Here is an 18,541-nt window from a genome sequence, read left to right as displayed (position 1 = left end):
GACACTGCAAAATTGATTGTATTGATTGCTTCCAAAATAGTTCTGATTTACATTTTGATGATTACATAATTTTCATCAGTATCATTGAAGATATAAAGAATATTGTACCATTATGGTAATATAAAATATTGGGTTTCTGTCTGGATGGTCTCTTGTGACGAGCCTAATGACAGAGAGTGGAAGTGTGACCTTCCTCCCATACTTGGGCATACCAGGGGTTGTGACTTTAAGTATGTATATATATATATATATATATATATATATATATATATATATATATATATATATATATATATATATATATATATATATATACTGTGTGTATATATATATATATACTGTGTGTGTATATATATATATATATATATATATATATATATATATATATATATATATATATATTTCTGAGGTTTTCGCGGGTGTTAGTATGTAGGTCTTTAGTTATTCGGGTTTTCTCCCGCGTAAAATTGGAGGTGTCTTGGCGACGTTTCGACGAAATCTCATTCGTCATCTTCAGGCTTCGTGCTTCATTGCTCCTGGAAGCACGAAGCCTGAAGATGATGAATGAGACTTCGTCGAAACATCGCCAAGACACCTCCAATTTTACGCGGGAGAAAACCCGAATAACTAAAGACCTACACACACACACACACAGACACACATGCTTTATAAAACCATTTTATCTTAACTTTTTAAGTAATTTAAAGTAACAGATGCTGCAAGATCACTTGATCCAGAAGTTTATATTTTAACTTTGAGAAATAAAATTTTCAGAAACCTCTACAGAAGTATTCGGTCTCCTAATGTAATTAGTAGAGCATTAATTTATATACTAGCCAGCAACAAACAGAATGCACCATTTCTGCGTGTTTTAAGGAAAAGATCCTATTAGAAATCTTTTTCAGAAGATTTCACTTAGAACCCTCCTGGTGGTAGGCAGAGGGGGGGAAATGAAAAGGGTCTAGGAAAGAACCTCCGCATACAAAGACTTTGCTATTATAATGTAGCCAAGAAAACAGACTGCCACCACCAATTCCTGCTTCTGCCAATAACACGTCTGTCTTTTTAACATCTACAAATTAATTTTGACTTGGCCAAGCAGGGAACCTACTTTCAGCCCTCAATTTGAAAATCATGGAAGCTTTATAAAGTTGTTTTTCACCTGCATCTCTTTTGGACCATCACAGAGCTTTTCTTTGGGATAAAGGAGAGGAGAAAAAAAGCCAGAGTATAAAAACTTTGTTAAGCTGTCACTATCAATAGAGATAAAAAAAATGATTGACAAAAAAGAAACAAATTGCATCTTCAAACTCAGGCTCCTTGTTAAAAGCTATAACCTCTGATGTTAACTAAATTTAACCCATTCTGACCCTCGCGGTGGCCCTTAACCTTCTCTTTATTCAGCTTCCTGTGATTCCTCAAGAAAACTGATCCTGTCACTCGGAAAAAAGCACACAAAAGCTCCACAGAGTTGCTCGACTGTCAGAAGGTAGAGAATAAACAGAGAGGTCAGCACCTGGGTGCTGAGAAGCAGGTGACAGCAAACTGCCTGGATCATTCTTGGACAATCTGCAATGGTGTCTACTCTTCCAAGAAGAAAAAGAAGAAGAAAAACCCACACTGTAGCTTAGGGCATTCAAGGCAGTGAATTTCACATTGGCTTTGTGAATACAGACTTTAAACAAATTAATCTATTGCTGTTCAACTGACTGTAAAATTAGTAGATTTACTGTTGCAAAAAAAAGAAAGAGAAGAAAAACAAGGGGGAAACCCCCCAAAAGAATAAGTGGGGGGGGGATAAGGAGAGCATTCACTTCTACTTTAACAAGGTTGTGGATATGTTCCCCTAGCCTGCCAACAAAGCAGCTTTCAAAAATCTTTTGCAGCTGAACTCGGCCAACTTGGAAAAGCTACTGAACAATGCGTCTAAAGGACAACAGAACAGCCTGCGCGAGCTGCCATGTTTAAATAGACATTTAGGACACTCGTTACAAGATCTGTAATTTGTCTCACTTTATAGCTTTGCCAGCAAAAGAAACCCATGAGGCTTGTTTTAGCTTCTTTTTAAAATCTGGGAAGTGTTAGAACCACATGTTTTTCTGCAATGGTACTGTGGTTTAAATCCCACCCCACCCCGCTCCCAAACCCAGTCTGTAAAAGATGGCTGGGATTTTTGTAAACTTCATTTTAAGCATTTGAACGTTGCCATAAAGCTTCCAGTTCAACAGGGAATAAATAATGGCTCTGGTCCTATTTCTTATAATCTTTGAAAAGTAGACGATGACGATCTTCTTCACCTTTGGAAAAAGTGCAGAAAAGAGCAACTAAGATGATGAAAGGTCTGGAGACTAAAACATACGAACAACTGTAGCAGGAACTGGGTATGGCTAATCTAGAGAAAAGAAGAACTAGGGGTGACATGATAGCAGTATTCCAGTATTTGAGGGGCTACCACAAAGAAGAGGGGGCACACTTATTTTCCAAAGCACCAGAAGGCAAAACAAAAAACAATGGATGAAAACTAATCAAGGAGAAAAGCAACCTGGAATTAAGGGGAAACTTCCTAACAGTGAGAACAATTAACCAATGGAACAGCTTCATAAGTTGTGGGTGCTTCATCACTGGAGGTTTTTAAGAAAATATTGGACAGCCAGTTGTCTCAAATTGCTTGAGCAGGGGGTTGGACTAGAAGACTTCCCAGGTTCCTTCCAGCTCTATTCTGATTGATCATGATGATGCCAAGTATAAACTATTTATGTTTTCACATAAAAATGAAAATATCTTTTCACTTCTCTGGATGGATATACTTACCTGGGAAAAGGCCAGGGAAAACATGCACCAACACTCAGACATATCAAGGACTCTCCTCTATTCTTCTTTATCACCAATATGCAAATCAGAGGACAGTTTGGGACTGCAGTACAAAGTTCCCAACACGCTTGTCACAATCCATTCCTTATAAGGAGTTATGATTAGGAATCATTAAATAAACCTTTCAACTTTGATGCTGAAAATACATTTCCTATATTACCGAAATTATTAAACTGTAGAATTCCTACCACATTCCAAAACTTGCTCACCTTTTCAGTACATCATCTAATCTGAAAAACTACTGTAGTTAATTTTGTGATTATGGAAGATATAAAAGCCATCTTGAGCCAGAACCGCAGAAAGACATTCAATTTTCTAGGTTTATTTTTTAACGTTTCCTAACTGCAAATTTTTACATTATTAGGTGCCTGAGTTTTAACCTATGCCTCAATCATCTTTTGTTTGGACAATTATGGCCAAATATAGCAGGCACATACAAACTTGGTACCTTCAACATATATTTGGGGCCTGTAATTTTTTCCAGCATCACCCGCTCCTATCATCTACGATTCAAGGATCCCCTTTTGGTGACTTTTCAGAATTACCGGTAGTTCTAGGTGGACCTGCACTGCCATAAACAGAACTGGTACACAGTTTGGGTATCATCCTAGACTTGCAACTTTAAAGTAAACAAAATAATAAAAACAATGGGATCTGTAAGCTGGCAGGTTTTTTAGACAGATTTGTGTGTCCACTGTGCCCTTTCCTGGATGGAGAGACCAATCTCACAGTCACCTATGCCTTAGTCACCTTTTGTTTGGACAATGGCAATGAATTCTACATAGGATTGCCCTTGAAAGTCATTCAAAAGCTACAACTAATCCAGAATATAGCAATGCAAATAGTTCTGGAAGTGCTATGAGGAATGGCTAAAGGAACTGAATAGGTTTAGCTTAAAAAAGACAAGAGTTAGAAGACAGAGCAGTCTTCAGATATTTAAAAGGTTGTCAGCTAAGAGGGAGAGAAAACTTGTTCTCTGTTGTACTAGAAATCAGAACCAATAGGTTGAAATTACAGGGAAATAAATTTGGCTACAGTATTAGGATAAATTTTCTAACAGTAAAACCTATTAACCAGTGGCAAAGGTTGCTTCTTGAAATGATGCAATCTCTTTCATCGGAGGTCTTCAGAAGCTGGACAGCCATCTGTCCAAAGTGCTTTAGAAGATCCTGGGGTGTATAGGAAACTGGACTAGATAGAATCTATGATTCTATCATAATATTTTAAAAGATAGGCAAACAACTAAGCTACAAAATTCCTAATGACCAGTAGATGCCAGCAAAGATTGCATATAAGGGTGGTACATTTTTCTGCAGCCAGATATGGTAAAGCTAACAGAGAGCCTGTACTTTAAAGCACACAATTTTGACGCAATGCTTCCTTCTTTTCCAATCCAATTCGAAGTGCTGGAGGTTTGCAATCTACATCCTGCTTTCTGCACAATGTCTAAGAAAGACAGCAAATAATCAAGAGGATAAAATGCACCATAAAGAATCCTATGAAATAGTACAGCTCTCCTATCTCTGTTCACATGGCATAGACAGGGTCTGAAAGTCCTAGCTGAAGCTTCTAACAGCAGTTTCCTCTCAACACAAAGGTAGCAGTGCCCTCTGCAGCATTACTCAAAACAGAGATGTTTTGTACTAGTTGTGTAGGATGGCCTTTACACTGTAAGAAATAGGATGGCCTTTACACCGTAAGAAATACCATATAAAGCTTCATATTTGTAAGTTGGCTGGGGATGACACGAGCTATATTCTAGCACATCTGATTTGGAAAATATTTATTTCCAACAGGCAGGCTCAATTCTTCTAAATGAAATTGCCACCATATAATTGTTAACGTGATAGACAAGCAAAATGTTAAATACATGTAACACATTGACAGTATTTTTAGTTAACATTAGATGAAATTTAATTGTCTACTTTTTGAGTTGTATTTTTTCTAGCATGTCATTCTGAAGTCCACAAGTCTTAAAAGGAGAAAGTCTGGAATCACAGAATGTGCTAAGCCTCAAACAAGCAAGCCGCATTTCCTGCATAACATTTGGAATAGGAAAGGGAATGGGAATAGGAAAGAAAAGGAATGGGAATGGAATAGAAATATAGAACAGGAATAGGAATAATCTGGAAGGGACCTTGGAGATCTTCTAGCCCCCTGATCAAGCAGGAGAACCTACACCATTTCAGACAAGTTCTTCTTTAAAACCTCCAGTGATGGAGCACCCACAATATTTGAAGGCAAGCTGTTCCATTGGTTAATTGTCCCCACTGTTAGGAAGTTTCTCCTCAATTCCAGGTTGTTTCTCTCCTTTTAATAGTTTCCATCCCTTTATTTCTTGTCCTGCGCTGCTTTGGGAAATCATTTGACCACACATACACACAGCCTTTCTTTGTGGCAGCCCCTCAAACACTGAAATATTAGGAGGGATGGGTGAACCTCTCCCCAAAAAAGACAGGTAGACAACAAAGTCACAAAGCCGAAGGTCTCTAGGCAGCGATCACCGGTCGTTTGTGGGGCAAGGCAGCCCATGGTTGCGAGGAACAACTGCCAGGCCGAATTGCTCTCTCTCATCTACTTTTCTTACATCCTTGGCTCTGATGAACCCGCCAGCAAGAGAAAACAAAGGTATTAGTTGAGACTAGCTCAGATTGTAGTTTTTGGACAAGGGCCTAAACAGCAAGCTCAGAGAACGGACTCCCTGCCAAAAACAAAGGCATTGCCCTTCCTCCATGCGGGTCCCACTCGTCCTTCCCGCCAAAGTAAGAGGACCGGCGGCTGCTTACTCGCACAAGACTCTGCCTTTCCTCCCCAAATGTGGAAGGCGGCCTTCCACCTCTACTCTACTGAGTAGAGTACCACCTCTACTCTACTGGCGGCCGGATTAAGAAACGCGGACACCCGAAACCCACCCCCAATGATAAGGAGTCGGAGCTGCACGCAAACTTGCCCCGGTCGCCTCCAGCCATTTGCTGGGGAACCAAGCAGCCCAGTCCTTTAGAGCAGGGGTCTCCAACCTCGGCCACTTGCGGACTTCAACTCCCAGAATTCCTCAGCCAGCTTTGCTCTGGGAGTTGAAGTCAGCAAATCTTAAAAGTGGCCGAGGTTGGAGAACCCTGCCCTAGCGGCGCGCATGCGCAAGGAAGCAGATTCCTTGGATTGACGCGGATCTCCGGAGTCCCTGAGGTGTTTTTTTTTCCTTCAAAAGGCAACTGAACCTTTTAGTTTTTTGGTTTTTTTTTGCTTGAAAACGTTTCGCTTCTCATACAAAACTGGAAAAAGAACTTCTCGGATGAGAAGCGAAACGTTTTGAAGCAAAAAAGCAAAAGAAGGCCCAGCTGCCTTTTGAGAAAAAAAACACCACCTTCGGGACAACTGCGATAATGGAGACTCCCCTCAGACGGTGCCTAGGGAGGTTTTAACCCCGCCCCCTTAGCTCGCGAGCTCCTCCTCTTCCTCTCTGACATCTCCGCCTCTTCCTTTCCCCCCCACACCACCCCTTGTTCCTGCACTGGGGGCTTCCGGGTAAGGTGAGTGAGTGAGTATCTCTACCTGGCGCTGGTTCCCCGGGCCCGGCAGGAACACCCCCCTCCCCAAAGGGTGCCCTGTGATTGGCAGCTGTTCTGGGTCGCCTTGGCTTGGGATACATGCCCTGGTCGTCTCTTCGCGTAACGGTTCAGCTGACTATCGTGCCTGCGTTTGCCCATTATGCACCCTAACCCAGTTTTTCAGTCTTTAAAGAGGGCGGATGTCTAAGAGCTGAAGTCCACGTATCTTGTAAAGTTGCCAAGGTTGAGGAAACACTGCCGTAAACCTCTCCGCGAGCAGCTCACCGTCCTCTGGCTTGGCAAATGGCTTGCTTTAGCCTTTCCCAGGCAAGCTAAGGCAGAGAGGGAAAGAGAATGGGTTTTGCCCCTGGGATCGTTCATGATGGAAGCGCAAGTTGCAGAAGCTACCACCGCACCTAAAAATCGTAGTTTTGGGGTTGGAGAAATCTCATCCCAGGTTCCTCAAAAACAAGTAGCCACTTGCAGGCCTGCAGCTCGTTTCTACTAAATCCACATTTTCTGCTGCATGATTTTATTTTGGCAGCGTATTTCGAAACCTTTCCACTCCCGTAGGCATTTAGAAAAAAAAATTGCGTAAAAGTGGTATTGTGCTCAATTGGTATTATCCTCGATTCTTTTGTCACTGCTTCACTTGTGGAGAAGTAAATTTGGAAGCCACTGCCCCAATATTAATGAGATGATAAAATACAGGGATTGCTGCTCTCTTGTAGTTTAAATTTAAGAATAAAACGACACTAGTTTTCACACACTGCATCCAGCAACCCAAGGATTCTACAAGGAGTTCTATGACAGACTAAAACCAATAAAGCATTTTAAAAGTTTATTCTAGTCTAATAGGCAATTCTCTTACCACTAGAGTTTTGCTTCTTCCTCAGAGGTCTGTGAATTGTTTTTAACATATTTCTATGGCCTGCTCTAACCATTCCTGAAAATGGGTTTTGAAAAGAAAATACCTCCCTGAGGTGTTCTGAAGTGATGAACAGATATTTCCTACAGTAATATTCCTTTAAACGTATCTTAAAGAAATTATAGGAGTTGTAATTCAACATATTGGAAAACATCTGGTTAAACAAAGATTGTTGTAACCTCATAGATGATACATGCAAAAATTACATAATGTACACTTCTTACAAAGCTGTACTTTTTGGATAGTTATACAGCCACTATTGCCCGTTTCTGAACACTTCACAGCCCAGGGTTTGGGCACCCTGCATTAGATCATACTTAAGCTTAAATTTCATTTCCTCATTTTTTGATCTCATTATTAAGCCAGGACTTCTAAACTTAAGAGTTAAATTAACAGTTTACTCAATAATCTAGTATTAAGCAACTATAGCTTAACATGCTGTTTAAAATTAAAATATCAGTATATAGCCTTATTGTCGTCTGAGTTATAAGTATTTTATACACATTATTATCTCTGTGTTGCATTGCTAATATTTTGGGTATGGGTTCACTTTATTGAACAAATAGCACATTCACACAACTTTAAAAAAATATCTGCAGTTTTGTCTATTCAATAAAAATGAATTAATCACAGATTATTTTTCAGCATTTAGCAGTTTAATATTTTCTTTGTCAAGGTGTCTTACAAACATCTTTTTAAAAGTTTGAAACTTTTTAAATTAAATTTCAAACAATATAACTTTACATAATATTTTTAAATTAAAAAGGTAACTTGACAGTAAACCTAAAAATAATACATGGTTATATGTTTATTTTTCTGCCCCCATCCTAGAATGACATCATTATACCTGAAGAAATTACTGGATCTCGCTGGAAGGAAAGAAATGAACTCCATAATTCGGTATATTACCAGCGTCAGGGTGCAGCCAGACAAAAACACAGCAATAGCTCAGATTTGGCTAAAAACAGTACATGATAAGAAAGGCTCTAGCAATCGAGCATTCTGCACAAACGTAATTGAAGAGAAAAGAAAAAAGAAAAATGCCAAAGAAACTTTCGAAAGTGTTGGGAGGAGAATTCCATACAACAGGATACAACTAATTGATGAGAATGGCGAAGACATGGGAGAAATGCACAGGGCAAATGTACTTCGTATCATGGATGAAAGAGGGATGACTCTTGTCCTGCTGTCTGAAAAAACAGATCCACCCAAGTATGGACTAATGACAGGAAAACAAATTTATGAAGAACGTCTCAAAATTAGAGATGAGAAAGCCAGCCCCAAAGAAGGTATGCGTGGCTTCTGTGAAAGATACTGGCAATTCAGATGTCATGCTAAGTCCCAGTTTGTTATATAGGCTATGGCTAATTTTAAACCATGGTAGCCTGGCTCACATAATACATTAAGCCAGGGGTGGGCATAGTTTTATCAGTAGGGCCATATTCCATTTTATTTGATTTCCACATAGGACATGGGCATGTCCTCATCAAATGGGACAAGATTGGTGCGTGTGTATGTGTGCGTGCTCATTTTTACTTTTTAACTGATGAGAACTATATCCTTTTAACAAACTGAAAGGAACTAGTTTGACTCATGATCTTATTTTAACAGGGTCTGTTCAACAAAAGATTATTAAAATGTCCACAGTTACAGAGCAACATGATTTCAGTACAAAAGTAAAACAAATTCAGGAATGGATTGACAAGAAGTACCATGTGAAAATTATGCTGCATCAAAAAACTATTTCAGATGGACCAGAAAAGATGGTAAGCTTATTGAAACATTTTGAGGTATGATCTCTTAGCAGAAATCACAGTATTGTAAGTTGGTTTCTAAAATCACTGTTTCATGTCAAATGGAAAAGGCCAATTTAATGCTCCACTTCTCAGCATATTTCACCATTGCAATGGAGGCTGGGCTGCTTGTAATTCAGCATCACCAAAGAGGGCTTTAGGTTCTCAATCTGAAGGGAAAGATTGTCAGGAAGTGGTTTCATCTGGGTCAAGACAGTAAAAGCTGACTACTTGTGTTTGTACTGCCTACTGTTACACTTGTCAGTAAAATAATATCCTGTCCCACTTATTGCTACGCAATTGGAATTACAACATTACTTGAAGGAAGCATCATTAAAACCCGATAGGATATCTATTAGCTTGAGATCAATACTCCTGAGTTCTTGACTTAGGATTTGGAAGATGCAGTGAGCTTTTATAAAATAAAATGACTGGTTGTATTTAACAACATTCGTTAACTGATGCAAAAATATTCAAACTGTTAATTAACCCAATTTGTCTTATTTTCAGTTAACATTTTTTGATAAGATTTTGGATACAATGCGTGAGAAAGCCACGTATCACTCCAAGCCGTCTATTGGTGCAGAAGGAAGGAGTACCTGTATATTGAGACATTTATCAAAGAAAGAGATCCAGAAATTAAATCTTGTGGAGAAAAATAAAGATATTCAGAAGGAGAATGGAAGCAATGTTACGGACTCAGATGTAACCAAGCAGTGATTGTTTTTTTCCTAAAATGGAATGGAAAAAGAATACAAGAAGTGATTTTGGTGCACCGACCTTCAACCTTCTGTACCAATTCTATAAACTTGGCAATGACCAGCCTCTCAAAGCCACTTCTTTTGAGCATGTCTCATGATGACTGTTAGGCACATCTAAAACTATTGTTCAAGGAATGGCATTTCAGCCATTAGCAACCTGCTGCTTGCTGCAGATGCTGGCAGAGATTCTTCCACTGAAGATAATTTTCTGCGCTGTTCTTTTGGAGGTATATATCCACTGAGGTGAGAGGCCAGGCTCCGCTTTTGCTGTGGTCTCTTAGGAAGTAAGAAACAAAAGAAAGAACAGTGATGGAATATCTTTTTTTGTCATTAAAAACTTAACAATAAAACTGTACGTTATTAACAGTTGGGTCAACTGGGTTTTGGAATATCACAGCAGAGTTAAAGGAACTTTAGATCAATTTGGAAGGAGGGAGAAGGAAAGGCTAACTAAAGCAAGTAGAAGCAAGCCAGGAAAAACACCAAAGCTGAGCAGCGTACAAGATTCTGAGCAGCGTACAAGATTCTATCTTTCTCTACTTAATCTCAGGTAGAGATTGAGAGGGTGGGGTACAAAAGATCCTACATTTAATGCCCTTGGGCTATCCTGGAATAACAATGGTGAAAACTCCCAATGTGGCTATGTTGATAGCAGAGGTGCCTCTCTTCTGAAAGCCTGGGAAGGCTGAGGCCTGTAAGTATTTTAACAACAAACTTGGCCTTCCATCCTTCCGAAGTCAGTAAAATGAGGACCCAGATTGTTGGGGGCAATATGCTGATTCTATAAACGGCTCAGGGAGTGCTATAAAGCATTGTGGAGCAGTATATAAGTCTAAACACTAAAAACCCTGCAAACGCAGCCCTATTTTCCCCACTGGAAAACAGGTCAAATATTTTAAATCTCTGCAATGCTTAAAACTCCCATTTTGGCCTTTAACCTCCCCACCCCCCCCCCAACACAAACCCCTTTGTCAGTAGCAGACAATCTATTTATCAACAACTGAAAGGGCAAGACTGTATAAACTTTAAGAAAATCTTCATGAAAGCTTAAATGAGATCAGCTGGTTTTTTTTGGATAATTTGAATCATGATTAAACCAAACCACTTTGCATGAACTCTGTTGAAGTTTTATATACAGACAATTCTCTTTATTTGCAGATTCTGCATATGTAAATTCACTTATTTGGAAAAATGCTTTTGTAACACAAACCAATGCATGGCGCTCTTCCACTTATTTTCAGGCGTGCAGAATGTCAAAACATTGGAGTCACCCAACACGCATTTTCTAACTGAGGTTTTAGCATTCACTAAATTCAGTAGTCAATTTTAGAGAACATGACTATCACAAATAATGATTGTCTATATATCCCATTCCCTAGAGAATCTTATTAGTTATTATACAATCGCAAAAGATTTGCATTAGAGCAGATAATTTCAGATAAATTGGTCCAATCAGAACTAATACATTGGGTCTGGAACAAAGTTGAATTATTCCATATATGGATGGAAATGCAGCTGTTCCATGCAGAAATATTTTGGAGAAATAATGATGGGAAGAAGCCAAAGACATTGGTGAGGGAAGAGAGCAGAAGCTAGGAAGATCATGGAAGTATTTGGGCTATTAGGACATTGTTGACAGTTGACAGACATACCATATTGGGAAAAAGGGAGAGGGCGCAGTGGCTGAACCCTTGCCCTACTTACAAAAAAAAATTACTCCAGGATCTCTGTAAGCTTTGTTCTGACTGAGAATAAGAAAATCTGTATTTTGTTTTAGCCAAACCCAGAAGTACAAAAATGTTCTGAATTTTTGGGTTGACCAAACCATTACTTATTCAGAGAAATTCAGGAGACCTTCTGGAATGCAGTGTGTTTCATGTTTAAAAGTATATATTTGTTCCATTTTTTTAAGCTCCTATTAGGAGAAAATTCAAGAATGTGACTTACTTTTGTGTCTGACTTTTTCTTATTAGGATCATGTAGTACCATGTGCCTTATGAGGCTCTGCTGTAAAGAACAAAAATTAATGTTTATGACCTGAAATAGAAGTTGAACAATATTGATCAAATAATACTATTTAAAATGCCTACTTTCATTGCAAAAATCTTCCCGCAGCCAGGATGGTCACACACGAAGGGTTTTTTTGCCTCATGAAATGAGTGAATATGACTTTGAAGATTGAACACTGTTGTGTATGTTCTTTGGCAGCCATCCTTTGGACATTTAAAAACTTCTCTGTCAACAGCATGAGTTTTCATATGAGATTTCAGATAATCTTTGCGAGTCAATGTTTTGGAACACACTTCACAAGTAACTGGTTCTAGTGGAAAAGGAAAAACAAGAGGCAGAAGCAGAGCTTCTATTAACAATTCCTAAGCATAATTCTTCAAATATCTTCCTAAAGAATAATATTACTATCATTATATTACCTTGACCACCATATTAAAAAATAAGTTGTGCAGCATTTCAGGTTCAGAAAGGAAAGATATTTTGAAGGATTAGAGATGCTCTTTAAGCAACTGTTGTTGTTGTTTTTAACTTGGTTTGCATAGCTGCAGTGCCAATTCAGGAGAAGAGAGTTCTATTTAAGTCAGACATGTCCAACCAGCAGCCAAACAGGCCACATTGGCCCTGGACACCTGATAATGCAGACTCACAAGATCGTAAACTTTTAAGATTATGTGCATTCATATACATTAACTGTATTATATATCTTATGTGCAGTCCAAGTGGCAAGCCAAAAGATTGGACATACTGGTTTAAATAGTTATTTTATTTGAATGTATTTGTTGCCCAATTCTAAAGAACAAATATTACATGTACAAATGACATGACAATACTTCAAATTTAAGAGCAAATCAAAACATTTATAGAACATCTGAATCGGACTATAGCTATTTTTATAGCTATATATTAGCTATAATATATGTTTATATATTACTTGAGAATCAGGCACATTTCTGAATACCAATCCATAGAATCAGTTGAGTTTGATTACATCACATGCTTCTTGTGGACTTTTCAAACATATCTAGTCAGTCACAGCTGAAAAACAGGACAGTGCTCAATGAACATTCTGTGTGATCCTATGAAGGTTTCTTATACTTGCACATGTACCATACTGTATCTACATATTCATCCCACTTAATACGCATGAGGAGACTCTACCTGTGAATCAAAGGTTGGTGCATTCTGTTTATGAAAATGTTTTTTTCATGAAGATGGAAATAGAGTACAGGTAGTTGTTGACTTACAGCCATTCATTTAGTGACCACTTGAAATTACAACGGCACTGAAAAAAGTGACTTATGACCATTTTTCACACAACCCATGCAGCACCTTCATGGTCATCTTCATCAAAATTTGGATGCTTGGCAACTGACATGTATTTCTCATGGTTGCAGTGTCCCAGGGTCATGTGATCACCTTTTGTGACCTGACAAGCAAAGTCAATGGGGAAGCCAGATTCACTTAAAAACCATATTACTAATGTAACATCTTCAGTTTTTGTTTGTGTTTTAAAAACATCTTCAGTGATTCATTTCACAACTCTGGCAAGAAAGGTTGCAAAATGAGACAAAACTCACTTAACTTTCTTGCTTAGCAACACAAATTTTAGCCATAAGTCCAGCTTTATCTATAGCTGAAAAACTAGTCAATGGAGCTCTAATGTGAATTAGCTTCTTTTTAAGTAACAGAATAACTGCATAACTTTTAAGATGTGTTTATCAATTAATGTATGCTGCCTCAATTATCAAAGTAACTCTACAGCAATTTTAATACTTACCCACATGACTGAGTCTCATGTGTTTCAGGTATTCTGACCAGGTTTTTCCAACAAACAAACAGGTCTCTTTTTTGCATGCATAACCTGTAAGAAAAACTGATGTTAACTGGCTTCAAAAAATAAATGCATATTTTTATTTGTATCCCACCTTTATTATTTTTACAAATAATTCAAGGCGGTGAACATATCAAACAAGTCTTCCTACTTTCCCCACAACCACCACCCTGGAGTTGGTTTGGGCTTAGAGGATGAGTGGCCCAAAGTAACGCAGCTGGCTTTCATGACTATACTTTCTATTCGCATTGCACCTCAACTATCTAATAATTTATATATGTTCCATTTGTTTCTGACTGTTGTATAAATTCTTTTAGTGTAGCTTATTCAAGTAATCATGGTTAAAATAACTACATGACCCCAATTCTTACTCTTTTAGCATTATTGAAACAAAAGGAATAATTAATTACCTTGATGAATTTTCTCATGACGTTTTAAATGGCTGGGTGAAGAAAAGCGCTTTCCACATTCTTCATGACCACATCTGTGGGACAACAAACAGTCACTCAAAATTAAAATAAAGATCACTGCTTATGAAATGTGAGGTATAAACACTCTTGCAACTGAAAATAAACTTTTTTCCTTCAGTTCTTCATTCTGTAAAATCACCTTTCAATGAAAATATTGAGAGAAAAATCTCAATTCAGATCAGGAAGGCAAAAATGTGACAGTGAGAGGATACTACATACATATCCCCTTACATTCACAGATTGTTTAGTTTTATGTATTCTGATATATAACTATTAAATAAATTTAGCAGTCATTGCCTATTAAATACTGTGTTTCCCTGAAAATAAAATAGTGTCTTATTTTCTTTTGACCCCCCCCCCCCCGAAATAAGCACTTGGCCTTATTTTCAAGTAGGTCTTATTATTTTGAGATGCAGGAGGCGGCGAGCATGGTCATGTCATAGCTGCTGCTGTGTTGCAATATTTTCAGGGAGGGCTTATTTTCAGGGGGGTTATTTTAGCATATGCGCTCAAAAGCCCGATTGGGCTTATTATCCAGGGAGGTCTCATGTAATAAGCACAATCCAACATTAAAACTGGAAATTTCAGAGGTGCTTACTCAGATACCATGGTTGGAAAGTACAAAACTCAAGTCAATTTAAACAATCTAAGAAGAGGGGATAGAAAATAACAAGTATGAAAATCTGTACCATGTAACTGAACATTTTAGTACTTCAGAACATTAATGTGTATTGTTTTTACATGAGATACCAATTTTCACGCTAAAATATTAGAAGAATAATGTTCACCAGATCAGAGGGAGGAATGAGCAGTGAACTTTTTAATATCACCTGTCACATGTGAATTTAAGCTATGCCAGTCCTATTTGGAGACCTCTACTAATATCTTCCTTATAGTAACAACTTCTAATTCCTACTTGCAAATATTCTTAAAGTTATTAATAAAATTCATTCTCAGGCTTTAACTAGGTAAAGTGTCAAAATGTTTCACTTACTTGAAAAATGGTTCACCAGTGTGTTGAGACTGATGTATTTTTAATTGTTGGTGCTTTTTAAAAGTTTGCCCACAATTTTCAAAGTCACACTATTTGAAAAATCAATTTGGTTACAGTCAGAGAAAATCCATAATAAATTCACAATCTATGATCTTTTATCAAGAGGCTTACTTCAAATATGTAATTTTACAAATTAGGAAAAAGGACCCCAAATCATTAGTAATTAATCTAATGTAGTTTAGAGAATGCACCAATGCAATTAATCTGCACAAACAAACATTTTTCAGAGTGTAACCTTTCCACTATGGCAAGAAAAATATGCCTTGCCTCTCATCATATATAACAAATTGTGATGTACAGGGATGTACACCATCTTCTGTTACTGCAAAGGAAAAGAGGAAACTGTGGATAGGTTTGCTGATGTACAACCTAAGTATGCAAGATAAACTAAGTTCACAAAGTATTCTAAACCAACCCTGTCAAACTGGTGGCCCATGGGTCGTATATGTCACACGCAGGCCATGCCTACCCTGGCTCCGCAAAGGCAAAAAACATTGCAATACATTAAGATCTGGCCTGTGATGTGATCAAGTTTGATGCCCATGTTCTAAACCAACTGATTAAGACTTATGAGGGGTAACTTCAGCCATGGTTAGTATGCATGAAATAGCTTTTAGCAGTGTTTCTCAACCTTGGTGACTTTAAGTCCTGTGGACTTCAACTCCCAGCACTGGCTGGGGGATTCTGGGAGTTGAAGTCCACAGGATTTAAAGTCGTCAAGGTTGAGAAACATTGGCCTACAGTATTAAAGCATTATGCTTTCCAGATACTGGAGACTTCCAACAGATGTTGGAGATTTCAATATACCATCAACCTGGACCTTAACCAATCTGATTGAGGATTATGGCAAAAAGTTAACATGTTCACATTGAAGATTCCAGAATTGAGAAGATTTCACTAAATTACACAAATTTCAAGAACTGCTTCCTAATGTTTGGAATGAAGTAGCAAAGAAATAGAGGCACTTACTACGTATTTCCTCTGATGATGTCTCCGTATAATATGCTTGTTCAAGTTTGATTTTGTTGTAAATGTTTTACTGCAATCATTTATTGTGCACCTATAGAAATATTAAAGTATAATAAAAATGAATACAAATGCCTGATTTTAAGTAACTCAATACAAATGCAGTGGTTTCAGGCAATACAGATTAAACATCTATCTAAATACATAAACTACATTTATTAACATCTGCCTAAATAAAAAATAATTTATGTTGTCAGCAGTACTAAATTTGTTTACTTTCTGCTAAACATACTAATACACTTTCAGTCAATAAAAACTTACAATATAACCAAGCAATGAAACATTGCAATCTAGTTATGTTGTGAGCTATACAAACTGGTGTCAGAATTGGTTAGGGCTTTGTTGTCCAAATGATAATATACTTACACAAATTGTTTTTCTCCAGTATGTGTAAGAAAATGACGCTTAAGATGGAAACCTCTAGTGAAGCCTTTTCCACAGCCTTCAAAAATGCAAACAAAGGGTCGCTGTTAAATTTAAAAAAAGATTTTTTTAAAATGTTGTTTTAAAATGTCTTGTTAAATGTCTACTTGATTTCTCAGCTCCCATTCATGTTCCATTTTTGTCTACTTCCTTTTTGTTGGTGATGAGAACTATTATTTCTCCAGAGTTACATTAGATATTTCTCATTTTGCCAATCCACTCTACTACCTTCTTAACAATCTGTTACTGTCTATAGCCACCAAGTTAAAGACTGACAATTCACAATGAACAAGCAGCAAAATCTTCCAGTTACTCAAACACCCCTATCACTCATTTTCAGCCATCAAAACTGATCCATAATTTGGGTGAAAAAATGATCTGTTTTTAAAACAGTAGTATAACAGAGTAATACATATTAAGGATATTTGACAGTGATTAAAATCTTGAGGCAGGCTATTTTGTTTCCTACTGGATGCTGATGAGAGGAGCACTTTTTCTTGGTGTCCAACTTAAGCCCAGAATGCTCCAGTAGAGAACAACTTGTACTAGTATTTTATCATCTCTGCTAACCTTTGTTTACCTGAGGAGAAAAGGACAGTAGAATAATTTGCTTCTTCAAATGATTCAGAGAACCAAGAAGCGGCAGTTACAACTGTCACCTCAGTGTAAATAACTAAATGAGTTGCATGTAGTCCATCACCATTCTACAGTAAAATTTGTATACAAGTTTTCATTATATTTTTATCCCACATTTATTATCTATTAGTTAAGATAGCAATTAATATTAATATGTGATATTAAAACTAATACATCAGGTTAAGTACTTGGAAATTTGGAGCTCCGCCCTTCTGTAAGGGAGCCCAAGGGATTTAATAAAAGAAACAGCAGCAATTTAATTCATGGTATATATGTTTAAATACCAGTTTCATTCCTTTGGCCTCATGCCCAACAATCTCTATTTCTGACTAGCGCCCAGATTTATCAGCCCAACCGAGGTCAAGCGATAGTCTTTTTCCTTAGCTCCAATCCACGGATTCTTACTTGCAGTACGGGTAACCCAGAGAAACAGACGCCACAAGCGCCTCAATTGCCATAGTAACCTCCGCGCATGTGCTCTTTCCTCAACACTGCCCTAACACAACCTACTTCTTACTGATTGGTCATCCACTCACTGCCCACGTTCCAATGGAAACTGCCGCACTCCCTTCCACAAAGCTCTATTTCCGCCCTTGGAGACCAACGGTTGGTCGTCCCGGAAAATGTTTTCCCACCAATCACCGCTCTCGCTCCTGGCCCGCCAGGTACCCTCTCTAGACCGCCGCTTCAGCCTCCCATACCTCTCCCGTGTGCCGACACAGGTGCGCGTCCAGTTTCCAGCCCCGGTTGAAGGTGGCATCACAAAACGGGAACGAGCAGATGAATATCTGCTCCTGAGAACGGGAACGGCTCTCCCCAGGATGAGAATGTTTGTGCTTCGGAGACTGAATCGTGGTGGTGGTAGTAGCATCGGCGGCGGCCGCCTCCCCGCCAACGAAGTCCTCTCCGGCCATGTTTGGACCATAAATCATGTGATTGTGCCGTAACTCCGCCTCTCCTTTTTTCGTCCTCCAGGCTTTCGGAAGCTTATACAGTTAACGAACCTCCGCCCTCAGAAAACGCCCCCCCCCCCCCCGGCGCAGAATGCTTATAGAGGCTGCGTGAGAAGAGGGACACTGATTTTGGCGCATGCGTGCTGCTGCGGCTTTTTCTTCTAATGGGGGCCTTGCCTCAAGTTGGGCCGTTTCGTTAAACGTTGGCTTTCGCTTCTCCCCCCCCCCCCCGTGGAT

The 18,541-nt window shown here is 38.4% G+C and overlaps 2 protein-coding genes across 6 annotated transcripts; one reads left to right on the top strand and one right to left on the bottom strand.

The window, feature by feature from the left end:
* The first annotated feature begins 6,307 nt into the window (after positions 1-6,307).
* On the top strand, positions 6,308-9,866 carry MTIF3 (mitochondrial translational initiation factor 3). 4 transcript variants are annotated; one of them, XM_032219987.1, is made up of 4 exons: positions 6,308-6,401; positions 8,179-8,636; positions 8,959-9,113; positions 9,651-9,866. In XM_032219987.1, exons 2-4 carry the CDS (start codon positions 8,180-8,182, stop codon positions 9,858-9,860), a joined length of 822 nt encoding a protein of 273 aa, XP_032075878.1. In that variant the 5' UTR covers positions 6,308-6,401; position 8,179; the 3' UTR covers positions 9,861-9,866. The 4 variants fall into 4 exon arrangements, with proteins under 4 accessions (XP_032075878.1, XP_032075879.1, XP_032075880.1 ...); XM_032219988.1 differs by having other exon boundaries at positions 6,342-6,409; XM_032219989.1 differs by having other exon boundaries at positions 6,367-6,396.
* A 50-nt stretch (positions 9,867-9,916) lies between these two features.
* GTF3A (general transcription factor IIIA) lies at positions 9,917-18,320 on the bottom strand. Of its 2 annotated transcripts, none has more exons than XM_032219985.1 (9): positions 18,053-18,320; positions 16,659-16,759; positions 16,236-16,326; positions 15,207-15,295; positions 14,153-14,226; positions 13,689-13,772; positions 11,992-12,221; positions 11,849-11,905; positions 9,917-10,177 (listed from the first exon to the last, which is right to left on the bottom strand). In XM_032219985.1, exons 1-9 carry the CDS (start codon positions 18,281-18,283, stop codon positions 10,022-10,024), a joined length of 1,113 nt encoding a protein of 370 aa, XP_032075876.1. In that variant the 5' UTR covers positions 18,284-18,320; the 3' UTR covers positions 9,917-10,021. The 2 variants fall into 2 exon arrangements, with proteins under 2 accessions (XP_032075876.1, XP_032075875.1); XM_032219984.1 differs by having other exon boundaries at positions 11,849-11,908; positions 18,053-18,319.
* Between the last annotated feature and the right edge of the window lie 221 nt (positions 18,321-18,541).

Source organism: Thamnophis elegans, chromosome 6 (genome assembly GCF_009769535.1).
Source record: "Thamnophis elegans isolate rThaEle1 chromosome 6, rThaEle1.pri, whole genome shotgun sequence".
Lineage (NCBI taxonomy): Eukaryota > Metazoa > Chordata > Lepidosauria > Squamata > Colubridae > Thamnophis > Thamnophis elegans.
This window is presented reverse-complemented; position numbering and strand designations above follow the sequence as displayed.